This window comes from Lycorma delicatula, chromosome 8, assembly GCF_047948215.1.
Source record: "Lycorma delicatula isolate Av1 chromosome 8, ASM4794821v1, whole genome shotgun sequence".
Classification (NCBI taxonomy): domain Eukaryota; kingdom Metazoa; phylum Arthropoda; class Insecta; order Hemiptera; family Fulgoridae; genus Lycorma; species Lycorma delicatula.
Window position 1 is genome coordinate 8,970,405 of NC_134462.1, and position 12,285 is coordinate 8,982,689.

The following is a 12,285-nucleotide window of genomic DNA, read 5'->3' on the forward strand; positions in this document are numbered from 1 at the left end:
GCAATTCTATCAATTATTTACACACAAAAATACAACCAAGCAACTCTGTCATCATCTGTAATGTGTTGAACAACGGTTAATTTGTATGGCTTCAAGTACAATCGTTTACATAATATGCACCAAACAGTCATGTGTGGAATGCCAGTCTCACATATCTCACTTTCAGTTGATTTCTTCATATGTGCAAAGCTTTCTCTGAGTTGACCCACAGCAGCTTCAGGGATGTTTTTGTGATTTTGTATGTTTAACAAAACAATCTGTCTCAACAAAGGTAATTTATATGCCTACTATATGAGGCTCCCTACCGTACTCTACAAAAATTACATTGAACTGCAGTTATAGACAGCAAATTATAAAACCATAACACACAGAGAGCACATTCCACACCAGTAAATTCATCCACTTTTAACAACACTTGTGGTCAAATTCAGTACTAATGAACTACACGAGTCAAAACTCGATGTGTTTTGCTACCTTTTGAAACCTCAACCGAATGTGCAAGTTATCTAAATAGATTTTTAAATGCGAAAAAAATCCTTGTGAAGTCCTTTTTGAATATATTAACAGGATACTATTATACTTATTTTCAGAATATAAAAAAAAAATTGTATTCAGATTATATAGGAATGTAAAATAATATTATGTTGATAGGATAAATTGCTTTCATTAATAATGTGAAAAAAATATATTAATTTTTATTTTGTTTGGGGTTATTATTAAATCATGAGAAGAAAAATGCATTTATTTTTTTTTTTTTTAAATACGTTATTTAACACAAATTTATTACAAGAAAGTACCTAAGTAACTAATGAATAAATACTGTAAAAGGGAAAAGATTACATTTTTTTTTAGATAATTAACTGTAACCAAATCTAGCACACACATTGAAAAACAAAATAAATAGATTTGAAAAAAAATTGTAAGCTTTAAGTAAAACATTATTTACACATTACAAGAACATTCTCAAAAGGACAACACATTTAAAAAATAATGGAAAATGCATGGTAATATCTCAGGTACCAATAAATAGAGCAAGAATATACAAAGGTAAGTATGAGAGTTCAGTAAGCTTCTTAAGATCTACAAAAGAAAAAATCCCTGCTTACCTGCAATTCACACCAAGCTACAGCCACACCCGTTTGAGTATCAAGCCCTCTATAAACAGTCTTAAAGCTACCTCTCCCTATCTCTTCTTCAAATTTCAGGAATCTAAAAAAAAAATATATAGTGTCTCATAAATACAGGATGCAGCAGAACCAATTAAGCAGTTTTCAGGAGCTATAAAAAAGTAATGGTGGTGTATAGGGGATGTTTTTATTTTCTAAATTAGCAGTACATACCATTTAATAATAAGTTTTGAAAATAATGTCCTCAAAACAGCCATTAACAGCAACACACTGTTTGAGATGATCTCTAAAGCTTTGAAGAGCTTGTTCTTACATATCGCGAGGTATGGCATTAACTTCTTCAATAACCCACTCCCTTAGCTCTGGTAGAGTGTGAGGCCAACGTCTAACCACCTTTTCCTTCAGATATCCTCATAAATGCTCAAATTGGATGGACATAAAATATTAAAATAAATAAATCCAGGGCACCCTCACTCCTCAGACAGACAAGACATCCAAGAAATATTTCTCTCAAAACATTGTGTGAATTTCAGGCTGTGTGAACTGTAGCCCCATAGACACTCATACCATTTGAACAGAAAAGCAATATCAAAATTGCTTTCTCTTTAAAAAATTAAAACTTTGTATCGTCAACCACTGCAATAAACAAAATGATTGTATGTATTACTAATAAAGCTGAATATCATTGTCATTTCAATAGACTTGGAATGGTGGTGATCAACAGTATATTTTGGTTCTGTGAAGAAAGCAACAGGAAAAGACATCCCTTTCTCCTTAGAAAGCACGGACACATGGGATGGGAAAAAATATTTTGGTACATAATATGATTATTAAAGAGAAGACAAATAAATAAAATAAAAAGCACGGCTTAACACAAATTACTATAACAAACTGAATTTCTCTCTATCACTGTACATGCACACGCATGCGCGCCACCTAATGACTAAGGATTAATCCAACATGTTTGTACTAAGATGAATGACCGCAAATGTTCATAGCTATAATTTATGAACCATTTACTAATGAATAAAGAATATTTAAAAAAATGATGTATGTAAATAATACTAATTTTTCCAATAAGCACCTACATTTTTATTATGCATAAACTAAAATACCACCTTATAGAAAATTTGTACTCTACCTTTTCTTAGAAATCATTTAAAATATTTTATTATGTACTAAACTATTCCTAAAAATACATAGAATTATGTAAAAACAATACTTAAAAAATATTATCACACAAAAACTGCAAGCGATTCAAAAATTCTGATTGCATTTTCGAATTCCATAATGCTTGATTATACTAGATTAAAAGGTACATAATTCATTATTTCTTAATAGCTGTTCCATTCTTTTTAAGGTTTGTGTGTATGTGTGCGTGTGCACGCACGCAACATAACTTTTTATGCTGAATTCAGAAATGCAATCAGGATTTTTGAATCACCTGCAGTTTTTGTGTGATAATATGTTTTAAGGATTACTTTCATAGAACTGTACATATATTTTATGAATAAGTTAACTACATAAAAGAATATTTTCGATTATTTCTAACAGAAGGTGGAGAACAAACATAACATTATGAAGGCATAATGTTATGCCTTCACATACATATGAACATATGTATTATGGATGATTCATTTGCTGTAGGTTTTTACATGCCAGCACAAGAGTAGTTTCTGAATCATTAAATTAACACAGCAGTAGTTTAAACTTGCACTGTGTACATTTATTATAGTTACATTGTTTTGTAATTTACAGGTGTGTTGTATTAATGAATAAATACACCAAGGGAGTGTGTAAATGATTTGGATAACTTCTGTTACGTGTGTGGGGATTTGATGTTTAAAACAAAAAACGACAAAGTATGACTCCGCTAGTTAAAAAATATATAGTCTATATTTTGGCTGTAACAGAGATTAAGGTAAGAAATTGGCCCCTCAAATTTGCTGTTCAATTTGTTTGAAACAACCCATACCTGGTAAGGTGTGAATAATAAGATCATTAGTTGTACTGTTATTTTATATTACAAAGATAAAAGGAATAAGTAGTATATCTAAACACAGTGCAACACCCCCAATTTACCTTCTACTATAACACCAGTGACTCATATTAAGACTTATCTGTACTACAATCCTGGAAGATTAACTTTAACTAATCAGAATATGAGGCAATGAAGCTTAACATGAGGAACAAGATGATTTTTTATCATGTTGAAGAAATAAGCCGGGTTTTTGGGATTAGGCTGAAAGGCCTATGCCAAAAGAAGATTTGGATCTTCTCCATACTGATACTAAGATGTGTTTCTTTTGTAATTGTCAGGAAGAATTTCAAGATTTATATTCTGAAGAAAATAGTTTACTGTACTGTAATATCTGTGTGGTCATGGATGTACTTCATTATAATTATAACTCTACAGAATGCAGATGTTCATAGATTCTTCAAAAACTAATTTAAAAGCTGTCATTTTGCACATTGGCAAAAACTTGCTTCTGTGCCATTTAGCTTATGCGAGTAACATGAAAAATACATATGACAACATGAAAATTCTGAGAAAAAATTCAGTTTAACCATTGTTACACTATATGCAGCAATTAAAAAGTTATCCATTATTAATGGGTTTGGAGTGCTTTTATGTGAATGGGACAGCAGGGAGAATTATATTAGGAAGGAATGGCCAAAGCGTGAAGCACTGACACCTGCATAGAAAAATGTTGCATATCTTTCACTATTAACTCAGAAGTGGTTCTTCTACCACCACTCTCAATATAACTGGGGCTTTTCAAAAACTTTGTTAAGACAATGAATAAAAATGGTGTTGGGTTTCATTATTTGAAAGTAAAACTTCCTTAAGTTAGTAATGCAAAACCAAGGAAGGATTTTGTCATTCCCAAATACGAACTTTGATTAGAGATGATTAATCTAAAGAACTGTTAAGCCATGTTGAAACTCAGCATAGTAGTACTTAAAAAAATTGTGTAAAACATTTTTTTGAAAATCATATATCCCTCTACTACTGAGAAATCATGAGTGAATTTATTAGTTATACAAACATATAGAATGTAATATGTCCCTAAAAATTCATTTCTTGTACTCGCACCTAGTTTTCTTTCTGCACAATCTTGAAGCCATTAGTGATACACGCATAGGGAACGCCTGTATCAGCCAGATCAGTCACGGAAAAAAGATAACAGACACAGTGGAGTGCAAGAATGTAGAAAATTATTGTTTGACACTAAACAGGGATACTATAAATGTCAAACACAAAAGGAAAACAACTGCCATATTTAAGGTAAGTTGTATAGTGCCTGGCAGGCATTTAAATTCTTACATTTCTTTCAACATTTACTTGCATATCATAAAAAAAAGTAGGCGTTTGAGTAAATTAATTTACATATGTGACCTGTGACGCGAAAAGGGACCTCCTCTTGTCTCAACTGAGCAATTTTACAACATCATGCTTAATCAAGAGTGTACAATTCTCAATAATTTCAAACCAAATTCTTAATACTGCAACAGTTAGTTGTTAACTTACATTAAATTTATTCAGGGATTTAAAAGGACTTCATTTTAAAAAAAAAGCAATCAAGGTTTAATGTAAAAAATTATAAATCCGCTTAGAAACAAATATTTATATAGATTTACATCCTAGCGCTTTTGGAAAATTATTTCTATCTTCAGGTACGTATCGTAATTAATTATACATATAATAATACTACATATATTAAATAAGATATATAAAAAAAAAATCTGATGTGGACACCACATGACTGACTTCCTTGTACGCCTATTAAATTACATATACAATTTTTTTTTAAATGAAAAGTATATATTTCATTTCATTAATAACGTCTGATATTTTTTCATTTTTTTCTTTTATTATTATTGAAATATTATTCATTGTAATTTTTTTTAAAATCACAGGTTAATAATTATTAATAAATCCATATATTTAAATTAAAACAAAAAGTTAAAAAAAAAGGAGGTGAAGTCTGATTCGAACCGATGTGCCTTCCCCTTCTAAGATTTAAATATTTCATTGGCGATAACTCTGGATAAGTACCACTTATGATATATTGTTGAAAAGCTCTTAATGAGGCTTAAGTTCAGTCAAATGCAATCAAAAAAAAAGAAGGTGTACAATTATATGAAACAAGTCCTAATCCGAAATTTCAACATCCTACAGCTAATCATTTTTGAGTTATGAGAGATACAGACCCTTAATTTTAAGCATTTTTTTTTAACTGGATTTTATTCTTTTAAATTAATTCATTTTTTTTAATTGTATTTAAATATGGAAAGCCTAAAAAAATTCAAACAGCAAGAAACCTGCATCTTAGTAATATTAAAGAAAAAAGGGAATGTAATAAAATGATTGTAAATAACTCCTACCTAATGTGAGTTAAGGTTATGAGAAATCTGGGACGGCATGTGTGTATTTTTAATCTCGATTTGCAGTTCATTTTTTTGTAAACTTCACATTACAATAATGTACTTTTACAAAATGAAGCCACTCCTATGAAAATAATAAGAAATAATGGCCAAATGAAAAAAAGCATCTTTATACAATCTATAAATAACATTTACTTCCGCATTTAAAAATCTCCCATTTATGTTACCTGGTAGACAGTCACCTACCTATATATGAAACCACTAGAGGAACTTCTTCAACAAAACAAAAAGAATTATCTAACACATTTCAAAAGTAAGGCTTGAATATACATATTGAGAACCTCCTTTTTATAAATCAATTAAAACATTTAGCAAAATAGAGATGTACAGAGTTTAATTAAAAGTAAAAAAATACAGAAATGTTTACCTGCCATCAGGGGAAACACCAATAGCTTTTTCCTCATCATCTTCAGATGTTGGCTGTTCCGGTTCTTGTTGCACTTCTTCACTAGGTGGTGGTTGAGGAGGTGGATTTGAATCAAGTCGGTTAGAGTCCGGTACGGGCTCTGAGGGTACGGGCTCTGAAGGTGTAGGCTCTGAAGGTGTGGGCTCTGAAGGTGTGGGCTCTGAAGTTGTAGGTTCTGAGGGTACAACCTCAATTGGCTGAAGGTTTTCTTGTACGACAGCATCTTCAACGGTTGGTGGTCTATCACCATTAATGGGTGGTGAAGTTGGGACGGCTCGGGCTGGTGATGAAATCAGCCCTCTACGCCGTGTAGAAGAAATCTGCCCCACTGAGTCTGTTAAGTTGGCAGCAGCGCGTGAACCGGCAGTAACTCCAGTACCCGTGCTACCACCATATGAACCACGGCGTGAAGCTCTTTCAGAGCCAGTTATACGATCCCTATCTCCACAATTAACAACTCTTGGAAGAGAAACTTGTCGCAACTGTAACAAACCAAAACTTAAAGTATTAAAGATTTAAAAGAGTACTTTAAAGTACTTAAAGAGTTAAAGTATATAATTTATTTAAATTTAAAAGAAAAGAAAAATATTTTCATAATAAAACCATGAGATATGACATAAAACATTTTCATACTCATAAACATTCAATATAGAGTATAAAAACCCTATTATTGATATGAAAAAAAAATAAGGATTTCAAAAAACAAGCACTATGTATACACGTTACTTTAAAATTCACTTTAAAGTAAGGAGAATAAATACTGCTTGTTTTCTGAAATTCTAATTTTAAAATGAAATTCTACATTTTTAAAATTCTAATTATATATTTAAAATTCACTTTAAACATAAATAGTACCAAAAAGAGGAAGTATTTTTAACCACTATATGATATGAATTATTTAAAACATGAAGATAGTAAATAAAAAATATATATCTATTTACTTATAGATAAAAATATTTACTCATGTTTATAGTATGTTATCAAACAGTAATCAACTAGAAATCAGTACTAATATAACTGAATACTGTACTGTTATCTTATTACAATAGTATTGATCATGTTTTAATCTTCTTACGTATACTTATTAATTTTATTTTACTACCTCTGATGATACTGGGTATCCTTCATAAACTGAATGGTAAATAATAAAACTGAACTACAAACACAACCAAAAAACATATGAACAAGTGAACAAATATTAATTTTTTTTTTTTTAATACATATACTAAATGAAAAATTACAGAGCATTTCACACTCAGTAATAAGTGAGCAAGTAAAAAAATGCTTTGAGTAAAAGTATAATTAACATAATTAAGAGAAGGTAATCTGAACTTTTTTTGTGTTTTGGAAATTCCTTTCCTAATGCTTTAATCTCTTAGTACTTTTGGCTGAATTGCCCATCCATCGACTGAATGTGTACTTTACACTATGGTCTTAAAAAAAAGACAAACTTCCTATCACAATATAATCTGACTACAATCTCTGATGAGCTCTTATAAGGATTTGAACTAGATCGTGGATACCGGTGTTCTCTGGTGGCTGGGTTTCAATCAACCATACATCTCAAGAATGGTCGACCTAAGACTACACTACAAAACAAAAACTACACTTCATTTGCATTTATACATATCATCCTCATTCATCCTCTGAAGTAATAACTTATCGTGGTTCCAGGGACTAAACAGAAAAGAAACTCTCTGACGAACTAAAGGAAAATAATGATTTTGAAGAAATGCACTTATAACAAAAAGTTTGAAAATTCATACTGCTTAGCATCAAGAGTTCATCCTGTAACTATTTTTTAGTTAGCATATTATTTATATACTATTTTTTTTTAAACTTTACATAATTATTTTTTAAGTAAAACCTTAAAGAATTACTTTGTAAAAATGTTTTTTTTTTTTGTAATTCTCAATGATTTATTAGTTCACACTTTACAGCAAGTGTGTAATGCATTATTTTTTTAAATATTAGAATGGCTTGTATTAAATTCACAAGGAATTATATAAAACCTTTATTAGTATACAATTATAAATCAAATTTTTTATTTTAAGTTTTCAAAATTTCAGTGAGAAAAAAATTTTAAAATATAATTAAAAAATGTTTACTGGTTGTACTATTATTTGGTGCAACGATGTCATTAACAATAACAAGTCTGTTTTAAAATGATTTTAATTTTTAGCCTATTAAAGTTACTGTTTACTTCTTACACTGATATTTACTTTTTGTTTACATTTTTTTTAAATTCCTACATGTCAAAAATATATTTAATGGAAAGAGATAAATTCTTACCTTACAAAAATCATTTCTAACCACAAATTTTCAAAAATTTAATTTCTAAAAAACTATTCAAAGTAAAATACAGCAAACATAATTGAACTAAAATATTAAATTATTACCTTTCTTTCGCTAGTAGAGTTCCCGAGGCCGGAGTTACCAGTCCCCGTGTTGGTTGTGATAGTCCTACCGAGACGGGGCTGGGATTTTGTAATTCTTGGGATATTTGTTGTTGTACTACCGATCCCAGTATTCTCTCCTACCAACCTAGCTCTATTATTATTATTATTGTTATTATTGCTACTATCAATCCTGAAACAAACATTACCCATACATAAATTTCATTACGTGAATAAATAATGAAAAACCACAGCACAATGTATAATAATACTACATTTTGGGCAATTTTTAAGTTGTACTTAAATTACACAATCTTTTTTATTTCAGCACTAAATATACTTTATAAAATGATTCAATAAAAAAGATTAATTAATTCCCCTTTCATCAATTTGAAATTGCTCACACCTCTCTTTTCCTACAAACTGGCGGTTTTAGATAATGAACTATTAATACACATTGCTCAATAACACTAAATTATTTATTACAATAACTTTTATACAGTTTGTGGTGATTCTGTCTTAAATAGAACTATCACATTTCATAAAACACTTGTCTACAGCTTTTTTTCTTCAGTTTAATGAGATTTACTCATAACTTTCATTGTTTTTTCTTCTAAGTGTTTTGAACTATTATAATTATACATTATTATTTTAAGTTGGAAATTCCATTCCCATTAATTTTTTATTACAAAAGTACACATTTATTTAACAATATTCAACAGAAAAAAGATTGTACAATTTTTATTATGGACAATAAAAAAAAATTCTGTTTTTAATCAGAAAAATCTATTTTTAAATGTAGACAAATTAATTTTGTGCTTCATAAGATATCTAAAAGTAGAATTCTATATATCTTTTCTTGTAAAATCACTACCAACAGACAACAAGGAATGCAGGGAAGTCAATCAATTCGAAGTGTCTCAAAAAAACAGAAGCCGGTAACTTGACCAGTTCAAAAAATATTGAAACTTGTTTCAGGACCTTAAATTTTTTATTTAAGCAGTTTACCTGTGGCGGCATTTTTGTTACAGTGTGCACACCTATTTTTGTGATTGTAAGGGTTTACAAAAAAGTCAAATAAAAACTATTGGTCCTGGAAGGATGAAACAAAAAGTAATTTATTCAAGGTAAAAAAGGATTGGTCCAGTGGTTTATTTAGCTATCTCTCTTCTTTCTATGAGAAAATTACCAGTAAAGTTGAACATGAAAAACTGTGAAATTTCACTTTTGATAATTTTTTCAGAGGCAGGGAAGGCATAACAGTGTGAATTATTTTGTTATATGTAGATATATGTTAGTAGTTTTACCATAAATAATACTAAAAATGATAAACTTACCCCTAAACTTTTATGAATTTTTGAAAATTTTTCAGATTTTTAAAAAATTCAAATTTTGGCTTTAACTCTAATGGAGTTGGTGATAAAAATCTCAATTTGCATAACTTGCAGTACTTTTGTAAGTGTTTAGCAAATCAAAAAGTTTCTTGTGTATTGTACTAATAAAAAAGTTATAAGCTCTCAAAAATCATGAAAAAAGCGATACACCATTTTGACTCGCTAAATAAGTGCACCAAGGGGGTTTCTTGTCTTCTTTACATTTTAATTTTTTCCTCAGGATTTTCACTTTTAAAGGGGACATACAATTCAAGTTTATCAGAACAAGGCGCTTTTGCTTATGCACTTTGACACCATCAACACATGTGGTAACACAATCCTTTTTACCAGGACAGCCTGCTATTAATGTCACCTTCATACAATAACACAACTTTTTTAATTGTGTCTTTACTAATTCCTGTATTATGTCTAACTAATTCTCTAGTAGGTCTTAACCAAACGCTCAGACATAATGAACTCTGATATTACTTTAGACCTGACCAAGATTGTAGAAGTAAACCGATAATTTTAACCTTGTCTTCTTTAGAAGCAAGAATACATTTTTCTTTTAGTTTTAAAATAACATCATCATATTCATGTGAAGAAGATTAAGCTGAGCTGGATTTTCATTTTCAGAAACTTTTGAGACGAAACACAATTCAACAATCTTTTTTTAATTTTTTCAGATACATTATTAATTTTCATGATGGCCTTTGATCCATGCTTAATTTTTTCAATTTTGATGGAGGTGATATACCCAAAATGCTACAGGCAGCAAGCATCCAATTGTTCAATGCTGTGGGCAATGCATTGCTCTTGGTCTTCACATTCATTCAGTTCTTTGCTCTGCTGAAAAAAAAAAATACTTTTGAATCAGTTAACACAAAAAAACTTTCCAGGAATTAAATTTAAATTTAGAAAAATGTGTTTTTAAGAGCTTGCTCTAATGTTTTGTCTTAAGTTTTTCTTAACTGTTTTTTATGAGTTCTCAAAGGGTCACAACAGAACTCTCCATACAGGTGACTGAATTTTGACAACAACCTTTTCTCATGTTATTTACAAAAACCAGCGACATCTGAATTAACACGTAAAAACGAAGTTGTTAGTTTTCACCACTAAATTAAATTTTAATGAGTTCTTTTGAGCACTATACCATACACTATTTTATAACAAACCCTCTTCATTCACAAAAATTCTTATGTAACATTTTTCTTCCATTGTTTTACGTGAAATTACTTGAAAATAATGTAAAAAATTTAACTGATTTTAAAATATAATATTAAGTAAAACTTATTTATTTAATAAACACTTCCAAACACAGGATGAAATTTGAGACACTCTGTAAAGATGTGAACAGGTCACTGACTAATGTCAGAGTGACCACTCTGTGCAAAGCTAAATGATGCAACAAGCATAAATGTGCATGTTGCAACATGAATTTTCCTGACGACTGGAAATAACTTCAAGCATATTTTATAACATGAACGCTGCAGTTGAATGGCTCAAACCAGTCTTATTTCAACTATAGTAATAAGTATAAAAATATTAAGTGCGAAGAAGACAAGAAACCTCCTTGGAGCACTTATTAAGTGAGTCAAAATGGTATCGCTTTTAACAGGTTTTTCAAGATTTTCGAGACCTTATAACTTTTTTATTAGTAAATGTAAATTATTAGTAATTTTTTTGATTTGTCATAAGCATCTACAAACACATTAAGTGTGCAAACTTGAAATTTTTATCACCAGCCCCATCAGAGTTATTTAAAGCCAAAATTTTAATTTTTTATAGTTTTAAAAAACCCATAAAAATTTAGGGGTAAGTATATCATCATTAGTATTATTTATGGTAAAACTACTAACATATACCTACATATAACAAAATAATTCAACTGTATGTCATCCCTGCCTCTTGAAAAAAATTACCAAAGTGAAATTTCACTATTTTTATGTTCAAATTTATTGGTAATTTTCTTATAGAAAGAAGAAAAATAGGTAAATAAACCACTGGACCAATCTTTTACCTTTAGAAAATATGAATAAATTGCTTTCTGTTTCATCTTTCCAGGACCAATAGTTTTTTTTTCTGTAAACTGTTACAATTACAAAAATAGGTGTGCGCACCGTAATAAAAATGGCCACCACAGGAAAACTGCTTAAATAAAACATTTAAAAAGAATAGTTTTAAGGTCCTGAGACATGTAGGAAACAAGTGGGTAAGTTTCAATTTTTTTGAATCTGTCAAACCACATCCTTGGGTCTTCAAGTGGATTGACCCAAGGAGGATAGTTCTTTTATCATTGTTCTAATGTTAAATAAAAACAGCCATGAATTTCAAGCAAAGCTAGTTTTTGTTTATTTTAAAAAATGGAATATTCCAATCTACAACAAAGTATGAGCACCAATTCATGAATCTAAGCGCCAATTCATTGTAAGATAACCTTAACAAAAAGATTATAATGTATATAAATAAAAGACAATTTTTGTTTTGTGTGTGTACCCTAATTTGGAGTTATAACAATCAATATAGACAATGAC

The 12,285-nt window shown here is 29.7% G+C and overlaps 1 protein-coding gene across 7 annotated transcripts in view; it reads right to left on the reverse strand.

Moving 5' to 3' along the window:
* The window catches only part of LOC142329299 (uncharacterized), a 216,374-nt gene that overhangs the window by 184,920 nt on the left and 19,169 nt on the right, over nt 1-12,285 (reverse strand). For all 7 annotated transcript variants that reach the window (XM_075373751.1, XM_075373747.1, XM_075373745.1 and 4 more), the window contains exons 3-5: nt 8,382-8,571; nt 5,944-6,464; nt 1,107-1,209 (exon numbers count right to left, since the gene is read on the reverse strand). In XM_075373751.1, coding sequence (XP_075229866.1) covers nt 1,107-1,209; nt 5,944-6,464; nt 8,382-8,571 — 814 coding nt within the window. The remainder of the gene's footprint in view (nt 1-1,106; nt 1,210-5,943; nt 6,465-8,381; nt 8,572-12,285) is intronic.